This window comes from Sapajus apella, unplaced genomic scaffold (assembly GCF_009761245.1).
Source record: "Sapajus apella isolate SASKATOON/1434 unplaced genomic scaffold, GSC_monkey_1.0 scaffold48, whole genome shotgun sequence".
Classification (NCBI taxonomy): domain Eukaryota; kingdom Metazoa; phylum Chordata; class Mammalia; order Primates; family Cebidae; genus Sapajus; species Sapajus apella.
Window position 1 is genome coordinate 3,990,141 of NW_022436988.1, and position 24,283 is coordinate 4,014,423.

Genomic DNA, 24,283 nt, shown 5'->3' on the forward strand with positions numbered 1-24,283 from the left:
TGCTGAAAAACACGGTTCTGAGTTTAATGTTTTCTGAAAGAGCGGGGGAGCATGAGCAAAACAGCAAGTGACACTCTGCTTCCAGGCACGCCCACGGGAACCCGGCTTTCAGAAGACCCGCAGAAGTTCTTTAAAGAGAGGGACGTACAGACCCCAATCCCGGCTGCCAGGCCCAGAGAGGGAAGCAGGATTAGTCAAACCCAGGTGGGGGATGGGGAGGGAAGGAAGACAGGCACCGGGGTTTGGGGGCCAGCAAGTAGCAAGAGTGCCCCTGGGCATCAACGTGGGGTGAGGTGGAGAGGGGCTGCGGGGTTCCTGGAGAGCAGAGGATGCTGGCAATCATGCCAGGGCACCACAGAGACGCCGCAGCCCTGCTCCAGGTGGTCTGGAAATTGCCAAAGGTATTGCCTCTCCTGCCACCTGGCTCCTGAGAGTGAGTCCCAATCTGGGGGGTTGGGACGTGCACTTCCTCTCGACTCTGGTCTCGGGACTGAGGCTCACAGGAGCCTGACAAACAGGCAAGCGGGGGCTTTCTAGCCCCTTCCAGCTCCCCCTGCTCTGAAGCCCAGAGAAAGCCCCTCTCAGGCTGCTGGTCAGAGGCTGGGTGAGGGCGGAGGGGGCGGAAGGGGTCTGGATCAGCCTCGCTGCAAACAACACAGCACATGCGGAAATGGGGATGCTTAGCTCACAAGGAGACTGCGGTGCTGCGTGAGGCATTTTATAAAAAACCGAAGCCAAGGCCCCGGGGCCTTCTGGGGCTGGTCCACATGGGAGGCAGCACAGAAAGCTGACACCAGGGACCGCCACCCAGGGCTCTGGAGTGGCACAGGGGGTGAGGCAGCCACACATGGATACACCAGGAGCTCTGCCCCCATAGAGACATCTGCAGGCCTGGGGGACCCACAGGTCCCTGGCCATTGTCAGGAGCCCTTCAGCTGCTTCTGCCAGCCCAGAGCCAATGGCAGGGCACTCAGCTGTCCCTCTGGGGGGCTGATGCTTGCGACCCCAGCCCAGATCTCCTCGCAGCTGTGACTCAGAAAGACCAGCTGAGCTCTTGGACAAGGCCACAGGGATGTCGGGGTCCAGCTGTCCCTCAAGAAAGCGTCTATGTGGCTTAAAAGAAGTAAGCCAGAGGTGGTTTCCTGCCCCCAGCCCCCTCCCCGGGCCCCAGGGCTTTAACTTTGGATCTTCTCTTAAGCGGAGCTCGAGTGAAAAAGCCCCTCTCTCAGGAGCCAGCAGGCTGGCTGGAAAGACAAAAGTAACAACGCTTTTCTTTGTCCTCCACAGTTTACTTTGCTCCTTTTGAGACCTTTAGAATTTGCCTAATTATTTCCAAGGACTGGAGCCACAGTGCCGCACCCTGGGACGCCCTGCCGCCACACACGTCTCGCTGCGTGGGGTCACTTGAGGATTCGTGTAGAAAGGGCAGCGGAAGGCCCCCGAGGGTTCTTGCGGGCGCCCTGCCCTGGTGATCTCATCTGCCGTCAGCCCTCTCCAGAGGCTGCAGGATCTGGGAGCACTGACCGCCCCGGCTTTCCAGGCGTGCGGGGTGTCTCATTGAATGCCAAAGCCAGGAGGCAGAGTCCAGGGATGGGGGAAGAGGCGGTGGGGTCCGCACAGCGCAGGGGCAGGAGGTGGCAGAAGAAAGGCGGTGGCTGGCCAGCTAGGGCTCGGAGGCGTGCTTGACCAGGTAGCCACTGAAGATGATGTAGGTGTCCAGCTCGTCGCTGAAGATGGCGTTCTCGCGCTCGCCCTTGTAGAGGCGCACCCACACCTGGTCCTGCTCCTGCAGCTCCAGCATCAGGCTCTGGCTCTGCATGATGCTGCGGTCACCCACCTGCGCGAACAGGATCACCACCTCCTCCTCGTTCTTCATGACGTGCAGGTACGTCTCCTTCTGGTTCCAGGTGTGCACGTTGAGGCTGAAGAAGTAGATGCCAGGCACGTAGCAGTAGAACTTGCCGGTGAACATGTTGAAGTGGCCGTAGAGGTTCACGAACTCCGTGTCGAAGATCACCGTCTGGTAGTAGTGGTTGCTGTGCATGGGTTTCTTCCGGCCCACCGAGAAAGCGGCATAGTGGCTCTTGCACCGCTCCCCAGGGGCCCCCATGGAGCCCTTCTGCCCTTTGGGTCCAGTGTGGCCCCTGGCCCCTGCTGAGCCTGTCTTGCCGTATTTCCCTTGAAGTCCTCGATCTCCGCGGTCACCCTTCTCGCCTAAAAGGGACAGGAAAACACGTGCCGTTAATGGAGCAATCCGGTGGCTTCCTGAGCCTTGGCTCTTCACACTGTGGCCCCTGGAGCAGACCCGATTCGTCCTCACAGCCCTGACCCAGCAGAAGCTTCGCTCCTGCCCCCAGCCCCCCGCCACGGGCGGCTTCCCATGCCAGCACAGGGGTATTTGGATTCCCAAACTGGCCAAGCAACCAGATTCAACCTCAACAACTGTTCTATTTTCACCCAGAGGCAATAATTTTTTTTCCTTCTGGAAAGCACTGGCAAAAAAAAAAAAGGAACATACAGGTTGGTCCAAAAGCAATGGTCTCTGCGGCCAGACCCACGCTCGCTCTGAGCAAATGAACTGCAGATGTCAGGGCTCGGCTCAGGGTCTAGGCGGCAAGTGTTCCCAGTTAGATTTCACAGGCTGTGCAGGGTCATCTGCCGTCCGCAGGGCCACGCTGAGCAGGTGGCATTTCAGCATGCAGGCTGGGGGTACCGAACCCCAAATCAAAGGGTATAGAAGCCTGGTGTCTGAACACAAGTGGAGGGACGAGGCCCTGAGCAGCCTCTGGGCTCCTGCTCCTGCTCCGGACCCTGTGGGCCCCTTTCCGATCCCTCCTCCTGGAGAGAGGCCAGAGCCTCAAAATCAGAATTTCCTGTGCCTTCCCTCTGGATGACAGCCTGCCTGCCTCTGCTCCCTGTCCCAAAGGAACCACTCTGCTCAGCCCAGCCCCACCCTAACGACTCCATCCAGATTGGCACAGAGCCGCCCGGCCACCCCTGTGCTTGTCTTTGCAGTCATCTGACCTTTCAAGATGGTGATGTTGATCTGGGGCACTGCCGTCGCCGGGTACATGGAGGTCCCGGGGTCGCAGCAGCGCAAACACTGGGAAGCCGGGAGCCCCTCGCCTCGGCTGGGGCTGTATCTTTCATGTTGTTCGTCCCTGAGGGAATAAATCTTCACAGTGAAAGTCAGGAACTCTCGGGCCTAGAAACGCTTCTCTCTCCTGCCACCAGTGGGTCTGGCATGCCTGACCTGCCTCCTCCGCCTCTCACCTGGGCCCACAGGCTCTGTGTTCATGCTGTCGGGATCACGGCCCATGCCACAGGGTCCTCCCACGGAATGAGCCCCCCCTGCCCTTTGCTAAAGGTAATGACAGTCCTGGAAACACACCACTGAGCGCCATGCAAGTCAGGGGCTGCTCAGGAGAAATCCACACCCCTAGGAGGGGATCTTTGGGTGACGTAGGACAATGCCGGGACTCCCTATCATATATCCGTGATGCTAGCAAATAACGTACGAGGCTGACTCGTCTGTAAATGAGACGGTTCAACTGGATCTTTAGGATTCCTCTCAGCTGCAGCCGCTGGAGACTGCAGTGTTCCCAACGTGACTTTGGAAGGACCGGCCCGCGGGCAGGATGGATGGTGGCGGCTCCCGGCTGCCACCTTGCAGCCCCTCGCGGCATTGCATGTGGTCTGGCTTGAGGCTCTTCTGGCCCAGGCTGTGGAGCCGCACAGACCCATGGAGGCAGCAAAGTCCCCCTCGATGGACCAGCTCCCTATCTAACACTGCTTCCACGTTTACACCCCAGACGATCCAGGAAACGGATCTCTGTGCCCCAAGTTCAGCCACCCACCCGTAGGACATCTCACCCCTACCTCTCCCCTAAACCCCAGACCCTGACTTCAAGCTTCTCCCCAGAAGCCTCCATCTGGAGATAAATGTCATTTGTGCAAAACCGAAACCCCGTCCCCATCCCATTGCCCCTGGAACCTTCTCTTCCTGAGCTCTATTCCTGGCATCAACAGTGAGTAACCAGGGTGGAGACTTCAGTGTCCCCTACCCCCGCCCCCTGCAACCTTCAGCAGGGTCCTGGGTTCTCAGCCTCAGCACCTCCAGACCCGAGCCCAGGGCCCTCGTCGCCTCTGATGCACCACTGCCATTTTGACCATCGCTTGGAATCTGCCCCTCCCTACACCAGTTCGTCCTCTCTGCTGCTTCCCTCGGGCATTCTTTCGAGAACACTGTCCAATTTCAGCTTGCCCATGACTCCTCCTGTTCTCTCTAGGACTGAGTTCAGGCGAAGCCCTCCCCAGCTGGACTCAGCTGCCCCCAGCCTCCAGCGCTGGGTCTCACCATCCCAAACCACCCACCAGCCCAACAAACACTGCCAGCCATGCCTCTGCACATGTCGTTCTGGCTCCCAGGTGGCTTTCCCCTCCTTTCTGCACCTCGGAGGCCCCAGGTGTCCTTCCAGACCTAGTTCCCTCCTCTTAGTCTTCCTGGGTCCTGCCTCTCCCTCTGCTGCCCCCAGCGTCACGGGTACACCCCTACTACAGAGCCTGCCACGCTGCCCCTGTCTCTCATGGATCCGTCTCCCTCTCAGCCTCAGAGCTCCTGGACGCCGGGACTGTGCCACTCATGTATCCCCCACACTGTGCCTGGGAGTGGCCTGACTGATAGGAGGAGCTCAATCAAAGAAGGAGGAGGGAGAGGAAGAAAGGAGAGAATGGTGTGACTCAGCCTCGAATCCTGCCCGATTCCACTGTACACTAAAGTTAGCCTGAAGCCTCAAGTATCAAGACAGCCCAGTGCTCAAAATAATGAAGAGACTCCAAGCCAGGCTCGAGCTGTCCCCGCGTCTCTAGGACCCCACGCTGGATGCATGGCATTTGCTGAAGCACTCTGTGGCTCCCGAGGAAACACCCCCGGTCGGCTGGAGTCTCCGCCCTTGCAGGTTGCAGACACGAAGGCAGATGCCAGCCAGAGTCCTCCTGTCCTGCAGTCTGTGAGGCGCATGGGCAGCGGACACCAGCTCTTGGGCCAGCATCTTTCCTAAGGCCACTTGTCACCTCTCCCTGCCTCCAAATGGTGTCTAGAACCCTGGCAGACATTCTCAACGGACAACGTGGGAACAAAAGGAGGACCTGGAGAGTGGGTTGAGAGCCTGGCCTGCTCCTTACTTGGGACATCAGCTGTGGCTGCAAAGCCAATTGCAGACCCCGCTCCTTTAGGCTTGGGGTGAGGCTGGATCACTGTCCAGAGCTTCACGTGAGGTGCCCAAGCCACTGAAAGGAGGAAGGGCTCGTCCGTCCCTCAGGACCGGCCGCCAGCAGGGCCACACCTCCACTCAGCTCCGGCTTTCTCACCTTCACATCTCACGGTGAACCAGCCCCCTGCGGGCCCTGAACCCCAGGCTCAGCCTGGCTGGAGCCGGAGCTCCCGCTACTACCTCACCTCTCAGCATGGTCCGGCGGGGACGGCGGTTCCTCATTCCCCTCCCACGCCTGCTGGTCCCGCTGGTCATGGGTCACACGGCTTAGGACCGGGCCACAGGCAAAGGCCAGGAGCAGGCAGCATGCCAGCAAGAGTCCCTGTCCACGGGAGCCCATCTTCCTACTGGGCCCTGGTGGGAAAGAAACACACAGGGAAGGTGCCGAGTTAGGAAAGAGCTGCACAGAGAAACGGCCTGGAAATCGGAGGTGCTCTCCCAGCCCCTCACTATGCTGTGGGAAGCGCTGCAGTTACACAGCTTCTGGGAGGACAGCCACACTCACACGCACTCACCCACTCTCACACGCCCATGCAGGCACATACACACTAGCTCTCAACACACGTGCACACTCACGCACATGCACACACATTCACATACATGCAATCTGCAGACAGGCACACATGCATGCAATCCACATGCACACACTCAACACACATGCAATCCACACACATGCACACATTCACATGCAATCCACACACAGGCATACAACATACATGCAATCCACACATGCACGCATTCATATACATGCAATCCACACACAGGCACACTCAACACATGCAATCCACACACATGCACGCACATTCATATACATGCAATCCACACAGGCACACACTCAACACATGCAATCCACACACATGCACATTCACATACACACATGCAACCCATACATTCACATGTACACAACACACATGCACACATTCTCAACACATGCACACATACATGCAATCCACACATGCACACACATGCAGTCTCACAATTCACACACATGTGCACACATGCACACATACCCCCACATCACATGCACACTCATGCAACCCATGCACTCACATGCACACTCAATACACATGCAATCCACATGCTCACATGCACTCTCGACACATGCACACATACCCACACCACATGCACACACATGCAACCCACATGCACCCACATTCACATACACACATGTACACGCTCACACATGTAATCCACACATGCACACAATCACATGCAATCTACACATGCACACAACACATGCATAGTTGCATGGACACTCATGTACACATACCCACATCACATGCACTCACATGCAATCCACACATTCATGTACACACATGCAATCCACACACGTATGTTTACATACACATGTAATCACACATGCACACAGCACACTCATGCAATCCACACACATGCACACAATCACATGCACATACATGCACACACATGCATACACATCTACACATACCCACATTACATGCACACTCACATGCACATATGCATGCTCTCACATTCATGCACACGTGTTCACATGCATGCACATCACTCATGCACACATGTACTCACATGTACACATTCCCGCACGTGTGCACATACGCTCTGCCCTAGAGCCTCAGCCAGTCAGGCTGGCATTGAGTGCTGCTGAGCAAGGCGCTGTCTCTGTCCACCCAGCGTCTCCGGAAGGAGAGCCCATCAGCTGCTGGCCCTACCGACAATTGTTTACCACCCTTCTTAGGACAGCAAGAAAAAGCCCAAGTAAGCTTTGATCTCCGTCCCTTGACTCAAAGCAACGCTGGCTCATTGGCCGGGCCCTTCACCGGTGGGCAGGTGGGTAGGAAGGCGGTGCCAAGCTGCTTTCTGGCCGCCAGGCGGCATATCAGCCAGTGTCCTTGGCATCTATTTTAGGGATGTGTGAAGCCCAGCCCTGGAGAGCAGTCATCCTTCCAGGAAGCCAACCGCATGTCTCACTCCCAGAGCTTTTGGCAAAAACTTGGGCCGGGACCCTCTTCATCCAGGATTGGGAGAGTCCTTCTAGAAAGGGGTGCTTGTGGGGATGGGGAGTCCAGGCAGCTAGCGAGGGGTGGTGCATGGGCTCACATTAGGCAAACACCCACCTGCCACCCTCTGAGCAGCTCGCCCCCCTCGCCAGGACTCTGGCATCAGGAGTCTCATGCTCAGCCATTTCAGGTGGCCCCAAAACCTCCCCTCCGTGGGTCTGGCGATGTGGTCAACTCTAACCTCTCTTTGTTCACCAAAACATGTAACTCAAAAAGTCACAAGCCCTGCGGCAACACCTCATTCCCCCTCACAGCCACCCAGTGAGAAAGTGGGTGAGAAGCGTCCCGCGCTCCCAGCTGCCAGGCCGGCGTGGACCCCAGCTCTTTCTTGAGACGCAGACGGTGAAAGAAAAGGCTTGTCTCCAAAGGCCTGGGCCAGACTCTGGCTCCTTTCATGTTTAAGGGAAGTTAAAATCCTGAGACAGATTTCTTCCTCTGCCCACATCACACACCCAGGTGGCCACGACATCTAACTCATGTCGGGGAGCTAGGGACGTCTTCCAGGCACGCCATCGCTGAGGGGCTTTGGAGCCTGGGGGAGACGGCGTTAGGGGGCTTTTGTTGAGATGGAGTCTCGCTCTGTCACCCAGGCTGGAGACCTCTCAACTGGGAAAAAACTCTCCATCCTGCTTGAGTTTTCTTTTTTGATACAGGGTCTCACTCCGCCTCACTGCAGCCTCCACCCTCCAGGCTCAAGCCATCTGCCCACCTCAAGCCTCCCGAGTAGCTGGGACTACAGGTGTTGCCGCCATGCCCTGCTAGCTGTTGTGGGGGTTGTTTTGTAAAGATGGGGTTTCACTGTGTTGCCCAGGCTAGTCTCAAACTTCTGATCTCAAGCAGTCCATCCGCCTTGGCCTCCCAAAATGCTGGGATTACAGGCAGGCACCATAGCTTTGCTTTTCCTATTGTCTCGTACTGCAGAGAGTTTGTCCGGCCTGTGTCTACTCAGCAAACCATGCGTCACCTCCTCCAGGGCTGGGACGTCCCCCAGCCAAGCATCCTGAGCACCCTGAACGTCACTGGTGCTCAACAAATATTTGTCAGAGTGAATTCTCTAAATTTGTTTATTTCTCTATTTCTGTATTTCCTCTGTTTCTCCTTGGCGCCTTAATAATTACTCTGTTTTTTCCTTTTAAGTAGCAAACTTGTAGCAGTTAAAAGGAAAAGAGATTTTCCTTTCCCATTATTTTTTTGTTATTTTTTGTGAAGGGGGTTTTCTCTTTTGTTACCCAGGCTGGAGTGCAATGGCGCAATCTTGGCTCACCGCAACCTCCGCCTCCTGGTTTCAAGCAATTCTCCTGTCTCAGCCTCCTGAGTAGCTGGGATTACAGGCACGCGCCACCATGCCCAGCTAATTTTTTTTGTATTTTTAGTAGAGACGAGGTTTCACCTTGTTGACCAGGATGGTCTCGATCTCTTGACCTCGTGATCCACCGGCCTCAGCCTCCCAAAGTGCTGAGATTATAGGCGTGAACCACCGCGCCCAGTCTGATTTTCCTTTCCTTAAACATTTTTTTCTGAATCCCAAATTATAGATATATACACATATTTACATATATATACATATGTACACACACATATATATATACACACACATTTATTTCAGATAAGTTGGAAAGTAACTGTAAAAGGCATTAAAAAACTACCTTGGATAATTGTACTTTAAGGTTTCTCGACCCTGGCACCATTGAGGGTTTTTTGTCGTTGTTTTTTTTTTTGAGATGGAATCTCACTCTGTTGCCCACCCAGGCTGGAGTGCCAGTGACATGATCTCGGCTCACTGCAACCTCCACCTCCTGGGTTCAAGTTATTCTCCTGCCTCAGTCTGTGTAGTATCTGGGATTACAGGCTCACACCACCACGCCCAGCTAATTTTTGTATTTTTAGTAAAGACAGGGTTTCGCCATGTTGGCCAGGCTGGTCTTGAACTTCTGACCTCACCGCTTCATATTCCCAGTGTGCTGGGATTACAGGTGTTTGCCACTGCCCCGGCCAACCCTGGCACAGCTGATGTTTGGGCCTAGAGAATCCCCTGTGGTGGGGGCTAGCCTGTGTGCTGCAGGATGCCTGCAGTAACCCTGGACCCTACCCACAGCTGCCGTTAGCATCACCGCCTCTAGTTGAATGTCTCCAAACATCGTCATACGCCTGTCCCTTGGGGGCGGAATTGCCCCTTGCTAAGAAGCTAAGAACCAGCCTTTTTTTTTTTTTTTTTTTTTAAATGTGTGCCTCTTTCTAGACTAGCAAAAGGATTTTCCACACCATGGTCAGCAGAGATGGGGCCCAGGGTGCTGCTGGGTTGGGGATGAGGCTGTCCCCCGGGTGGGGCGGGGCTGAGAAAGCAGCAGAGAGTCCCAGGCTCAAGCTGATAGGCCGAGGGCTGCTTTCGCGGTGGAGGCTCTCCTCAAGAGCCTCCTCTTTGGAGTCAGAGCAAACCTAGACTGAAACCTTTCCTTCTTGAAAAGATCTTAAGAACCATTTTACCAAATCCCACGGCAGAGCCAGCCTCATAACATTATGATCATTTTAGTCACTTTTGGGCAAAAACATTATTGCCCAACATCTAACCAAACTTGGCCCCAGAACACGGTTAGTGATTTCCAGCAAAAACCTCCCTACAGCGGGGAGGCCGTGTCCCCGGGGAGGCTGCCTGGAGGAACGTGTTACGCGCTTCCAGGGAAGTGCCGTGAGCACATCTGGACCAGTGGCGTGTAACCCGCGTGAATCCAGACCCACGTGGCTCCGTCTCCAGGCGGCATAGTCAAGGCAACTGAAGACAATTCCAGTGTGACTCAAGCTCTTCACTTGCCTTTCCCAAATCCCGTGACTAAGGAGCCAATCTCCATGGTAATTCAGCAGCCATTTTCCACCCTCCACGCCCCTGAGGACCAGCAGCTCTTCAACACCCATTCCCCAACCCCACCCATCCACCTACACCTGACCTTCCCCCCGACAAGAACACATCCCCCTTTCCAGGAGGAGGGAGGCAGAAAAAGAGAAATCAGGCCGAACACAGGACGTGGAGGAGAACAGGAAGCCTGAGGACACTTCCTTGTTCATAATTTGTATCCCTTGGTCATGTGTGGTGGCTCACACCTGTCACCCCGGCACTTTGGGAGGCCAAGGTAGGTGGATTGCTTGAGCCTAGGAGTTCAAGACCAGCCGGAGCAACACGGCAGAGCCACATCTCTACCAAAAACACAAAAATTAGTGAGGCCTGGCGGTGTGCGCCTGTAGTCCCAGCTGCTCAAGAGGCTGAGGCAGGAGGATCACCTGAGTCCGAAAGGTCAAGGCTTCGGTCAGCCACGATCGCACCACTGCGCTCCAGCCTGGGCAACAGAGACTCTGTGGCAATAATAATTTTCATCCCTTCACAGGCCTCGTGGCTCTGTGGTAGATTCTTTAAGGAGACAATCGTCACCCACAGGTTCACGGTTCCGTATATTTGTTTCAAATTGGGCCTACTGGTCAGGCTCAGTGGCTCACGTTTATAATCCCAGCATTTCGGGAGGCCGAGGCGGAGGGATCACTTGAAGTCAGGAGTTCAAGACCAGCCTGGCCAATATGGGGAAACCCCGTCTCTACAATTACGTAAAAATACAAAAATTGGCCGAGCGTGGTGGCACACGCCTGTAATCCCCAAACTTTGGTAGGCCAAGGCAGGCAGATCATGAGGTCAGGAGATCGAGACCATCCTGGCCAACATGGTGAAACCCCGTCTCCACTAAAAATACAAAAATTAGCTGGGCGTGGTGGCACGTGCCTGTAATCCCAGCTACTCAGGAGGCTGAAGCAGGAAAATCACTTGAACCAGGGAGTCAGAGGTTGCAGTGAGCCTAGATCGCGCCACTGCACTCCAGCCTGGTGACAGAGTGAGACTCCATCTCAAAAACAAACACACAAAAAATTAGCCAGATGTGGTGGCGCACACCTGTGATCTCAGCTACTCCAGAGGCTGAGGCAGGAGAATCGCTTGAACCCAGGAGGCGGAGGCTGCAGTGAGCCTTGAAAATCGCATCACTGCACTCCAGCCTGGGCGAAAGAGCAAGACTCTATCTCACATAAATAAATGGGTCCTGTTATATTTTTGCCCCACCTCCATGCTGTCACGCTTGTGTGCTGACAGTGGACACCTGGACTCGGGGACCGTGAGCTTGGGTTTTGTCCTGATGCTCCACCCAGCACAGGGCCTTTTGACAAAAGCATTCTGTAAGCTCTGTTTTCCTTTTTCTTTAATCCTCATCAGGTGAGCAGCTGTTCTGAGAGGCAAGCCTATAATCTCCTTGAATTGGAAGGAGCCTTGGCAGACAAGACCAAGCTGCCCTCTCAGCTGACAGTTGAACACAGGCTGGGTTTACTGAATGCCCGTGATTTGCATGGCATTGTGCAAGAGCCTGGGAGGAAGTGATTCAACCATAAATTAAATCTATTCCCTGATCTCAGGAATATAACAGGCTAGTGAAGGAAACAGACACGTACCCAATTATAGCTCAAGACAAGCCGCACGTGCTGAATCTAAATGCTAAGTGGGTGATGTTCTAGGCCTGTGCCGTCCAGTACAGCGGCTGCTATGTGTGGCTATTTAAATACACATTAATTAAAATGAAAGAAAATTCAAAATTCAGTTCCTCACCTACACTAGCCACATTTCAAGCGTTCAATAGTTATTAATACACGTAGGCCAGGCACAGTGGTTCATGTCTGTAATCCAGCACCTTGGGAGGCCAAGGCGGGAGGATCGCTTGAGCCCAGGAGTTCAAGACCAGCCTGGGCAATATATCAATGCCCATCTCTACAAAAAATGCAAAAATTAGCTGGGCATGGTGGTGCCTGTAGTCCCAGCTACTCTGGAGGTCAAGGCAGGAGAACTGATTGATCTCAGGAGGTTGAGGCTGCAGTGAGCCACACCCTAGCCTGGGCAGCAGAGCAAGAACCTGTCTCAAAATAAAAATAAAAATCCAGATGTAGCCAGTGGTTATCATATTGTGCAGGATAGAACCTTTCAATCACTGCAGAAAGTTCTGTTGGACAGCTCTGTTCTAGATTAAAATAAAGTTATCAGGGAGGAAGCAGGAACCGGACAAACAGCAGGCCAGGAATCTGGGAGTCATTTAGACACTTTCCTCTCTCCCATCTGCATCTCACCCATCCCCAGCTTGAATAGCTCCAGAGGTCAACCCTCCCTTCTGCCCTGCGCCTGCATCAGATGCTCTCTAGGGGCTCCACTGTCCTGTAGACCTCAGCTCCCCCAAGACAAGCGTCTTCATCTGGCTTTTCCAGAGTCTGGACATTGCCCCCAAAATTTTACATTCATCTCCCAAGGATGCTTGGCCTAAGATTTTATCCACACCTAGTGGTTTCCAGTTCAAGAATTGAATTCAGGCTGGGTGCAGTGGCTGATGCCTGGAATCCCAGCACTTTGGAAGGGTGAAGTGGGCAGATCACTTGAGGCCAGGAGTTCGAGACCAGCCTGCCCAACATGGTGAAACCCCATCGCCACTAAAAGTACAAAAATTAGCTGGGTGCAATGGTGTGTTTCTGTAATCCCAGCTGCTCAGGAGGCTGAGGCAGGAGAATCACTTGAATCTCGGAGGCGGAGGTTGCAATGAGCCAAGATCATGCCACTGCACTCCAGCCTGGGCAACAGAGAGACTCCATCTGAAAAAAAAAAGGCCAAGCTCAGTGGTTCACGCCTGTAATCCCAGCACTTTGAGAGGCTGAGGTGGGCAGATCATGAGGTCAGGAGTTCAAGACCAGTCCGACCAACATGGTGAAACCCTGTCTCTACTAAAAATACAAAAATTAGGCATGATGGTACATGCCTGTAGTCCCAGCTACTCAGGAGGCTGAGGCAGGAAAATCTCTTAAATCCATGAGGCAGAGGTTGCAGTGAGCCGAAACTGTGCCACTCCACTCTGGCCTGAGTGACAGAGTGAGACTGTCTCTTACAAAAATGTATATATATGATTCAGCCCAGCACCCAAACATTCCGGGTTTCTACACAGCATCAACGGCCCCTCAGCCGTCACCACCCCTTCGTGCCACCCCGCTTCTGCCACCTTTGGGACATCCCAGAATCCTCCCAACAAGAACAGAAGCCCTGAGTCCACTCCCCCCGGCTCTGGCGTCCAGTAAAATCCTGTTGAGAAACATAGAGCCCTCCTGTTGTTGTGAGAGGATTCAGGTACTGGGGTACCAAGAAAGAGGAGGGTGCCACGTCGGGGCGTCCTTCTGACAGGTGACATCTGCTTGTTGCCCTTTCCCCTGCTTCCAGAAGCCATTTGTCACACTGATTGCCCGCTGACCAACGTCCTCCAGTGATGGGCAGGAGGGAGTCAGTGTGTCTCCCCTGTGATGAATGCCGTGTGTTTCTCTCCTCTAGACGCCCACTGAATAGCTGATGTCCCCTGCTGTGATTTCTCAGACTCTCCCTCTCCCCCTCGACCTCGTGGTGGTTGGGGGTCCCTTATGGAAGGAACTCTGCCAGGCGGAGGCGAGCAGCCCCTTTTCCTGAGCGATGCCAGGGTCCTGGGGCCATCTCCTCTCGCAATCTCCCTCGCTCCCTTTTCCAAAAAGCTGCCCTCTGTCTTGCAGAAGGACGGTTTGTTTTTTAAGGCTCAGGTGTTTATCTGGTACTTCCAAAGCCCAAGTCCAGGGATGAATACAGGTTCTTCCAGGGCTACTTGCTAGTTAATTAGCAAAAGTTTCCTCTTCCCTGGATGGGACTGAGGCCTGGCTTGGGATGAAATGGAGAAGAGAGGCCAAGAATTCTCCCATCCTAAAGCATCTCCCTCCCATCTTGGACCAACTGCACCTCGACCAGGAAGGACTCACTGGAGCGCAGAGTGGGACTCTGTGTAAATTTTTGCCCAGGCCCTGCAAACAAGGGGGCCGCGTGAGCCACCAGGCATCGGGCTCTCGGGGCACTCGGCCAGCCCAGCCTCCAGAGCTCCATTCAGTCCCAGTGGAAACAAAGACTTCCTTGAGTAGGGCAGCTGTCCTCAGCTCACCTCCCAGCTGGAAAGTCTCGGGCAGCAGGCTTGCCCCTGCTTTGAGAACAGTGTGAGGGAGCAGAGGCACCGACGGCTGCCCTGCGCCCACTCTGCAGGTGGTCTGGCCCACCGCCCGCTTCCCCAGCACCAGCAGCGGGGACGCCCTCGGGGGCTGACCGCTCCCAAGACAGAGGGCGGAAAGAACCTGGGAATTCTATGGCCTGGTGCCCCACCGCACCCAGCCCTGTACAAGCAGCACGGATGTCTTGGGTTGTCTGGGGCCTGGACAAGCCCCAGCATTTTCCAGGCAGCTCCTGAGGAAGCCTGGCATAAGATGGAGCTTTGTCCCAAGCCTAGGGCGTCTGGGCCAGGAATAGAATTCAACACATCGTCTCACTGGTCCCCTTCCTGCCTGGTCCTGCCACGACTGCTCAGCTGTGATCACCCATGACCCTCGTGGCACCCAACATGCTTCTGCACTCTGCTTTCGTGAGCACTTTCAGCATTTGCCAATATCGACTGCCCTCTTCTTCAGCCCTGGGTGTGGCCCATACTGTCTCCCAGTGTTCGGCCTTCCTGATCAACTCCCAAAGACAAGTGTTCTCCCAGGCTGTTCCTTGGCCCTCAGCTCCTCTTGCGCCTATCTCTCCTACAGTTATTTATTTTGGAGACAGGGTCTCCTTCTGTCACCCAGGCTGGAGTGCAGTGGTACAGTCATGGCTCACTGCAGCTTCAAACCCCCTGGACCCAAGTGATCCTCCCATCTCAGCCTCCCAGGTAGCTGGAACTACAAGCACGTGCCACCACATCCAGCTTATTTTTTTTTTTAATTATTTTTTTTTTTTTGAGACCGAGTTTCGCTCGTTACCCAGGCTGGAGTGCAATGGCGCGATCTCGGCTCACCGCAACCTCCGCCTCCCGGGTTCAGGCAATTCTCCTGCCTCAGCCTCCTGAGTAGCTGGGATTACAGGCACGCACCACCATGCCCAGCTAATTTTTTGTATTTTTAGTAGAGATGGGGTTTCACCGTGTTGACCAGGATGGTCTCGATCTCTTGACCTCGTGATCCACCCGCCTCGGCCTCCCAAAGTGCTGGGATTACAGGCTTGAGCCACCGCGCCCGGCCCAGTTTTAATTTTTTATTTAGAGACAGGATCTCACTGTTTCCCAGGCTCGTCTCAAGCAATCCTCCTGCCTTGGCCTCCCAAAGCGTGTAGGATTATCAGCTTGAAGCCACCGCGCCTGACCTTTCTGCCTGTGTTGGTCCACACCACATCTTCTACTGACAATGCCCCAGTCCACGTCCCCACCACTGACCTGGCTGCTGAGACCTGGGCTTGCGAATGTTCAAGTCAATACCGTGGCTACAAGACACATGGGGCTATTTCAGTTAAACAAAATGGAGCATCCAGTTCTCAGCCACAGGAGCCACATGTTAAGTGCTCACGTGGCTCGCAGCGGCCATAACAGCACAGCTCTCAGCACCTTGCATCACGGCTGAAGGGTCTGCTGGGCAGCACTGGTCCAGAGCCACATAGGCAATCACATGTGTAATCGTCTGCTGAACACCTCCTCTTTGTCCTGCTGTAAGACTTTTTTTTCTTTGTTTTTGTTTCTGAGACGGAGTTTTGCTCTTGTCGCCCAGGCTGGAGTACAATGACGCGATCTCGGCTCACTGCAACCTCCGCCTCCCGGGTTCAAGCTATTCTCCTGCCTCAGCCTTCCAGGTAGTTGGGATTACAGGTGCCCGCCTCCATGCCCAGCTAATTTTTGCATTTTTGGTAGAAACAAGGTTTTGCCATGTTGGTCAGGCTGGTCTCAAACTCGTAACCTCAGGTGATCCACCCCCCTCAGCCTCCCAAAGTGCTGGGATTACAGGCGTGAACCACCTCGCCCACCTGCTCTGCCCTAAGACTTTTAACCCCCCAATTAACTCATCCCCTTCTCCCCCACCCTCACCACACTGGCTTCTCCTCCTGTGGCTTGCGGCTTGGTGAAAGTTATGCGCGCCATCACGCAGGGTCCGGGGCCAGACGGCTGCCAGCCACTTGGATGCCACCTTCCTTGCCCCTGCCACAGCTCATCCATTGCCAACCCCTGCACGTCTCCTCTCCATCACTTCTCCCCCAGCCCTGGCTGCTTTTCTGCCTCCCATCTGTCTCCCACACTGCTTCCAGAGGCAGCTTTGAAAAATGCAAATCTGAATGCCACCCCTGGCTTCAAGGGCTTCCCATGCCAATAAAGGAGGCAGTAAGCCCTAAGCGTTTCCATCTGGCCCTTCCCCACCCTGCCTGAGTCCCATTCACTCCAGCCCTCTGCAGCCACTCAGTCCCTAACAGGTGACACTTGAGGTCTCGTCCTCTGACACAAGCTCTTTCCTCTGTCTGGATGCCCATTTCTCCTCCACCTTCTCCATCTGTGTATTCTCCAGAACTCAGCCTGAGGCCCCCTCCTCCTGGAATTTGCCCAGACTCGGGCCATGCTGTAGGTGCCCCTCCCCTACATCTGGACAGAACCGGTCTACGGTCGCTGGTTTCCTGGTCCATCCCCACAACTCCAAGCCCCTGGGACATGGGAGCCCCATCTCATTTCTCAGGTGTCACCAGCATCCGGTGTCTAATTCTCAACAGGGCTCAAAAGCTCCCCTCACCTCCAACCAGTCCCAAGTACAGAGCCATCATCCAAACACAACATGCCCCAGCCAAGGCCTGTCCAAATCTCTCTCTAACTCCAGGTGGGGATGCAGGGATCCAAGGGACGTCACTGTCACCAGAATGCTGACTCCCGGTGCGGCCATGTGGCTGTCTTCCCCAGAAATGCTCCTCTTATCTGCACTCAGAAAGGCTACTGCTTCAAAGAGACAAAGCCACTGCCTCCATTCCCAAGGTTAAGAAACACTGACGTTTAGGAATAAAGACGGTCTAATGAAATACATGGCTGGGCACGGTGGCTCACACCTGTAATCCCAGCACTTTGGGAAGCTGAGGTGGGCAGATCACCTGAGGTCAGGAGTTCAAGACCAGCCTGGCCAACATGGTGAAACCTTTTCTTTACTAAAAATACAAAAATTACCGAGGCATGCTGGCATGTGCCTGTGATCCCAGCTACTCCAGAGGCTGAGGCAGGAGAATTGCTTGAACCTGGGAGGCGAAGGTTCCAGTGAACTGAAATAGCACCACTGCACTTCAGCCTGGGTGACAGAGTAAAACTCCATCTCAAAAAAAAAAAAAAATTACAGTGCATCTACATGATGGAAACTAGAGAAACGAGGTGGTTGATCAGAGCGGCAAACCCCACAATAGGGAGGGATGGGGACTGTGGTAGACCAGGAAACATGTTTTTCCTAAAGACGTTGAAAGAAGGAAAGAATGTGGAGGGATTGGAGGGCGGAATCAGCCAGCAGCACCAGTTGGGAGTCTCTGTAAATAGGTGAATATTTACTGACATGGAAAGATGTTTGGGCCGGATGTGGTGGCTCACACCTGTAATCCCAGCACTTTAGGAGGCCGAGACAGGCGGATCACTTGAGGTCAGGAGTTCAAGACCAGCCTGGCCAATGTGGTAAAACCCTGTCTCTACTAAAAAATACAAAAATTAGTATGTGGTGTGGTGGGGTGCACCTGTAATCCCAGCTACTCAGAAGGCTGAGGCAGAAGAATTGCTTGAACTCAGGAGGCGGAGATTGCAGTGAGCAGAGATCGTGCCGCAGCACTCCAGCCTAGGTGACAGAGCAAGACTGGCTCAAAAAAGAAAGACAGGGAGGGAGGGAAAGAGAGAGAGGGAAAGAGAGAAAGAGAGAAAGAAAAAGAAAGAGAGAAAAGAACATTTATAAAGCAATGAGTGAAAATGCAGGTTGAAAACATGCAGACCCAAACACATGTGCACACACGCACACACATGCACACACAAAACCACAAAGACCCGAAGGCCACCCACCAGGCTGCCAACAGCGATAATCCACGCTGATGAGAATATAGACGCTTTTTCCATTTTTTCTTTCGGCCTCTCTGTTTCTTTCCCCTGTAACAATCACATCCTTTTTCACAGTAAATACACATTATTTTCCACTTAGAAAAATGACAAATAAGCCCCACCCTGGGGACTAAGGGAGCACTTTGTTTATTCCAGGAAACTCAACTGGATGCATAGGAAAGTGGGCTGGGGAGAAAAGAGGGCTTGGTGATGCTGGGTCGTTAAAGGCTCAAGCGGAACCATGGGGAATAGAAATTGGCCTGCTGCTGAAGTCTCACGCTCTTTCACTCATTTGTTCAACAGATGTTTATTGAGTGTCTACTACGTACCCAGCAGGGAGCTGGATTTCAGGCTGAATGGAACAAGAAGATGTCCCTTCCCTTAGGCAGTAGAGTCCCTGGAAGCTATGGTATGTGAGGTGTTAGGGCCAGGAAGAGCACGGGTGTAGGGAGCACAGCAGGGTGGCACTGGAATTAGGCGAGCCAGAGAGAACGCTTTCCCAGCAGCGGGGGGCTTTGTTGGTCTTTGGCCTCTACTGCTGAAGGAGGCTGCCTGTGTAGGGCCCGTGGCCTGCAGCTGGGGAACAGAAGGAAATGGGGCCCAGTCCTGGAGCCCATCCCCTGCATGATGTGCAATGGCCAGCCTATTCCTGGACCAGGAATAGCCCAGTGTTTATCAGAGATTCCTTCTGACAAAGCCCCGCTACCCCTGAAAAGCCACCACCGAGAGCCAGGCTCTGACCGTGGTGCCTTTGCTTCACCACTGAGCTTGCTCCTTAGAATGTGCAAATGGGCTCAGAGCAACGGAGCCACCTGCCCCAGGTTCCATAGTGCGGAGGTGCTGGCGCTCAGATTAGACCGAGGTATATCCGACAACAAAGCACATTACACTTCACACCGAGGGGCAGCCAGAAAGATGCCAGAGAGCAGAAGCTCCTCCTCCTCCCAAGTCAGGCTGCAGCGCCCGTTCCCACCCGCTGGGCTCAGGGCTAGGGTGCCCACCAATTTGCTTACTTGCCTGTAGCTGGAACAGCTGCAGCAGCCTTTGGCTTTGAGGGTGTCTCCAGCAGCTGAGCCCTTGCATTCATCACTCAACAGAGGATTACTGAGAGCCCACCCCATGCCAGGTGTGGCACGAGGCACCAGGGAAACCTGCAACCATCTTCCCTGATGCAAGGCGCTAAGATCTCCCTGGTGCCAGCCTGCTAGCATCTTCAAATGCACCACTGGAGTGGAATTCCTTTGGATTTAGGCACAGGATCACCAAGAACATCCACACACACACACCTTGAAATGTGAGGGGCTTGGGCAGTGTGGCCCACCGGATGTACATTTTGAGGACGCTGCTTTTGTAGGGTGAAGAGAGGCCAGCATGCTGGCAAGCTCTGAAGAAGGGAGGGAAAGGACCACGTCTAGGGGTACAGATGATTTTCTCTCCCCTCCGGTGCCTTCTCATGGGCAGAAGCAGACCCGAGTGCTGGGTTGCAAAGGAATCTGAGTTCATGCACCACGCAGGGAGACTCACAGGGCCGCAGGTCTTGCCCTCATCGATACCCTTTCATGGGGGAGGGGGCTCCCCTGAATGACGGAAGATGCAAGAGCCCCACGGTCACCCCCAAACCCACCCAGGTCCCTCCATCTCTCATTTTAGACTCTTTACAAGCAGAATGGGGCCAAGTGTTTCTGAACACACTCGTCCCCAGCTCTGAAGACTGGCCCCAGGAATCTGTGGGCAGAGGTGGGGGGCACTGCCCGCCTTCTGGCCTACGTCCGCCTCGAACCCACCCAGGACTGGCAGCTTTCCCAGGCAAGGCCCTTCTTCTTCCCTGGTCCCAGGGCAGAGGGTGGCTGGCATCCAGATGACTAGCTGAGGGGGATGGGTACAACCCAAAACACAGGGCTTGGGCATTCCACCAAGTGTGGCTTCAGCCATGGCCAACAGCAACATTTGACCCAGTACAGGGCACCAAGAACTTGACTTCCCCATACCCGCCTGCCCGCCTGCTGTCTGCCTCTTCTCCTCCCCTAGACGCCTGCCTTCCTGCCTGCCGTCTCCTGCTCTGCTCTGTCTCATGTCAAGGAAAATTCCTACAGGAGCCAGGGAGATGGGCAGACACTGGGGCTGGGCCACAGCCATCCTGACGGCCGTCCTGGACAGGACGGGGGCCCGAGGAGGGGCCTGTAGTCTGTGCCAGCCCCATCTGAGGCTGGAAAAGGGGTTGGCTCCATGGGGCCTCAGAGGCAAGACAGGGGTGCCCAGTGTGCTGTGGGGGTCCCAGTGCCCCTGCCGGAAACCATCCCCCTTTGAACCACATTCAGATGCCAAGCCCAGCTCTGGAAATTGAGTATGGGCAAGAACCGGCAGCTGGAGGGGTCCTGATGTGCCATGAGCTGCTCATATCACCCCAGCACAAGTGTCACACAGCTTTGACCTTAACAAGGACCTAGAGATACAGATCCTTCCCGCATGGCTCCAAAGCCCGTTCCTGCTCACACTGCTTGCCTCTCCCGGAGAACTGGAGCAGCGGTGGCAGCAGGTGGAGAGTCTCACGGGGGAGCTCGGGAAGGAGGAAAGGGGTGAACGTGCCCTGGGGCTGCACGTCCCTGCTTAAGCTCAGGACTGGCCCTTCCAGGCCAAGGACCCCAGCACAGACCCCAGGGCAGGGCCCCAAGGATCCCAAGCTCGTGAGAGCAGCTGGCTGGGATGCCCCAAGAGAGCCTGAAAGAAACTCGTTGTTGAGCTGGCATCGCTGTTTCTTCCAGGCTGCTCTCTAAAGTGGGCAGGTGAGTTCTCACCCTGCATGCAGGCGTCAGGGAGATGCCAGGGTCCTTCCAGAGAGCTGCCGTGTGCCATTCGACACCAGCAGAAGGCTGGTTTCAGCAGGTTAGCAGGGGAAATGGCAGCCCGTGGCCTGAGAGGTAGTGTCCCCACCTGAACATCTCCGGAGGCTGCTATAGTCAGGCAGAGGCGGGACTGTCCGGGGGACGGTAACCTGCTCCTTCCTGCCCTTCCTGTCTGTCACCCCCACCCCTTCCCTGAGGCTCTGGAGCCTCAGCCACAGCCCCCAACCCCAGGAACAGGGACCCCTGAGGACAAGACACAAATGGGAAGCTCCAGCCCCTGTGCACACTGTATCTACGAAATTCTTTTCATCTTTGTTTTGATGAGCAAAGTTCAATGCCAGAATATTTGGTCTATGAGTCATGCTAATTACAGCTGGGGGGAGGCGCTAGGAAGAACAACAGAAAGAAGCATGTTCCGAAAAGCTCTGCAGTGCTGGCTGCCCTGGACAGGGGGTCACTTCCCAGGAACAAGGAGGGAGCCCATGCCCTTCCTGGGACAGCTTGGGCTTTCTCTGCTCCCACTTGGGAGGGCATCCCTTGCCAGCTGGCTGCACCTGCCTGGGAGGGGCTGTGGCATCCTGTGGCCACACAGCGCCCAGCCAAGGCTTCCTGCACCCTGCTTTCTGCCTCCCTGACAAGCTCACCAGGACACCTCCCTTGGCAACACAAGAGGAGGAGAAAGAGGCCGGAGATGTCGAGAGTCCCTGGGTACGGACCTGTGTCCTTCCTGCTCCTGGGCATTCTCTGTCGGCAGCTGGGAGAGAAGTTCCCAGCCTCAGCTTGGAGAGCTGAGTGCCAAATTCCCAACACCAGGTAGGAGTGTTAAAGGCATAGGCCCCGGAGGCTGGTCGCGATGGCTCACACCTGTCATCCCAGCACTTTGGGAGGTTGAAGCGAGTGGATCACTTGAGGTCAGGAGTTTGAGACCAGCCTGACCAACATGGTGAAACCCAGTTTCTACTAAAAATACAAAATTAGCCAGGCATGGGGCGCACGCCTGTAATCCCAGCTACTTGGGAGACTGAGGCAGGAGAATCGCTTGAACCTGGAGGCAGAGGTTGCAGTGAGCTGAGATCTTGCCATTGCACTCCAGCCTGGGAAACAAGAGTGAAACTCCATCTCAAAAAAAAAAAAAAAAAAAGCATACACCCTTGGGCTAAAGACACAGATCAGGACCTTGAGTCCTCCATCCCTGTCTCTGGGACCTCAGGCAAGCCGTGAGCCTCTTGAGCTTCACAGCTCTGTTCTTTCCACAAGTGAGAGTTCCCTTGATAGAACTGTTGAGAATTAACAATTATAATAATTATTAATATAACGTTCAGCACCTGCCATGTGAGAAGCAGACACACGAATCCGTGGCTCACATGCCACTGTTGTTGGGCTGTCTCTAAGGGCCTCTCCAGCTCTACAGGTCTAAGAGGGAGGGTGGGGAAGCTTCTGCTTGTCCTCAGCCCTGGGCTCCCATTTCCCTTGTGTTGGTTCCCTCCTCCCTGGTTGGCGGGTACTGGACAGGTCTCCTAATGGCACACAACAGCCAGTGCCTCCATCTGTGGCTGCTCACGGCTCCACCGCCTGCCAGGGAGCGGTACTTTCTTGCACTATAAAAAGCAGAGGCTGGGCAGCCTGAGGACCTCACCCGCTCCCCTGGGGCCGTGAAGTGGCCAGCAGCGGAGAGAACAGTTTCTCACGGCATTTCTCATGTTCAAAGCTCAGGATGAGAAAGCTCCCAGCACGTCGTGTTGCCTCCTTTCCTAGAAACTAGGTGGGGCAGCAGAGTCAGGAACACCTCACAGGGGGACGGCTTCCTCCCTCCCTCCCAAGCAGGGATGAGTCGGCCCAAAGGTGCTTGAAGCAGATGGAGGGTCCACAGAAGAGAATCTGGCTTTCTGGGGCTGGAAGTGGGTGATCCGGGCTAACGGTGGGGACCACACCTGCGCCGGCGGAGAAGCCTGGAGGGCTGGGTGGTGGGCGGTGGGTCAACAGGTGCCGTCCAGAAGCACCCAGGCGGCTCAGAGGCTCCAGCCCCAGGCCAGGGACCACTCCCAGCGGCACGGGCACAGGGAGCTTCGCTTCCCAGGAGGGCCCCGGGGAAGCAACATTGTTTTATCCTGCCCAAGCTGGGCCTCTCCAGGACACCAAGGCTGTCAGGTGCGGGGACCAAAGTCAGCCTTCCTATTCCATGAAGGATCCTGGTTGGCCCCAGACGGGCCTGGCAGACCCGGCGGTCAGGTGGTCCTGGTGAGACTGGGGAGGGGTGAGGGCATCCCCGCCAGGTGCGGCCGCCGGCATTAGTACCACTCCTCCTCCTTCCACACCCTCAAAACGCAGCAGAGAAGAGTGAAGCAAGATAAACCCCCCACAAAAAGCTGGGGGGAAGGTGCGATGGCTCCCGACCGTATCCACGTGCAGAAGAGTCCGGCTCGTCAGCAGGCAGGGAGCCCCGGGACCGCGACCCCGCGCAGAGGCGCCTATGCGGGGGTCTGCGCCAGGGCGGGCGCCAGGGCTTCCCCCAAACCTGGGCTCCCTCTGCCCCTGCGCCTCCACCGCGCTCCTCGGCCCTCCCGGCCCAGGTGTCTGCCCGCCCCGCCCTGGCCACCGGGCTGAAGCCACGAGGACAGGGACGGGGCGGCGCCGGGTCCCTGCGGCTCGGCCACCTACCTCCGTCCCGCCGGCCGTTCCTCCCGCGCCGCCCTCAGAGCATCTCCCGGCGGCCGAGCCTCCTCCCCGCCAGGTCCGGGGAGACGCGCAGACCCGCCGGAGGAGACAGAGCGGGGAGACGAGTCCTCGGCGCCGACGGTGCAGAGCAGGAGGGTGGGGGCGGTGCGAGCAGCCGCGGGTGCCCCCAGCACCTCTGGTCCGCCACCCAGGCTCCGAGGTCCCTGTGACCAGAAGCGGAAGCGCGGTTTCTCGAAAGTAAAGGAAGAGACGCAGAAAGTGGGACAGACGCGCACGGAGCGAAGCCCAGCCAGATGTGAGCCGCGAGGAGCCGCCAGCACTCCCGGCGCTTTCGTCCAAACAGCAGCCGCGGAGGATTAACTGTGTGTGCCCCGCCGCCCCGCGGAACTCCGGCCGCCGCCTCCCGCCCCTGGGGAGCGCGCCAGGCTGGCAGTGGGGAGGGCCGCTTCCCTGCGTCCGGAGGGCCGTCCAGAGGTGGAGGGGCTGCGATC

General features: G+C 55.6%; 1 protein-coding gene across 2 annotated transcripts; it reads right to left on the minus strand.

Moving 5' to 3' along the window:
* C1QTNF1 (C1q and TNF related 1) lies at positions 1-24,195 on the minus strand. 2 transcript variants are annotated; one of them, XM_032241472.1, is made up of 4 exons: positions 23,775-24,195; positions 5,459-5,627; positions 3,025-3,161; positions 1-2,214 (listed from the first exon to the last, which is right to left on the minus strand). In XM_032241472.1, the coding sequence occupies exons 2-4, from the start codon at positions 5,611-5,613 to the stop codon at positions 1,664-1,666; spliced, it is 843 nt and encodes a 280-aa protein (XP_032097363.1). In that variant the 5' UTR covers positions 5,614-5,627; positions 23,775-24,195; the 3' UTR covers positions 1-1,663. The 2 variants fall into 2 exon arrangements, with proteins under 2 accessions (XP_032097363.1, XP_032097364.1); XM_032241473.1 differs by lacking the exon at positions 23,775-24,195 and having other exon boundaries at positions 5,459-5,630.
* Between the last annotated feature and the right edge of the window lie 88 nt (positions 24,196-24,283).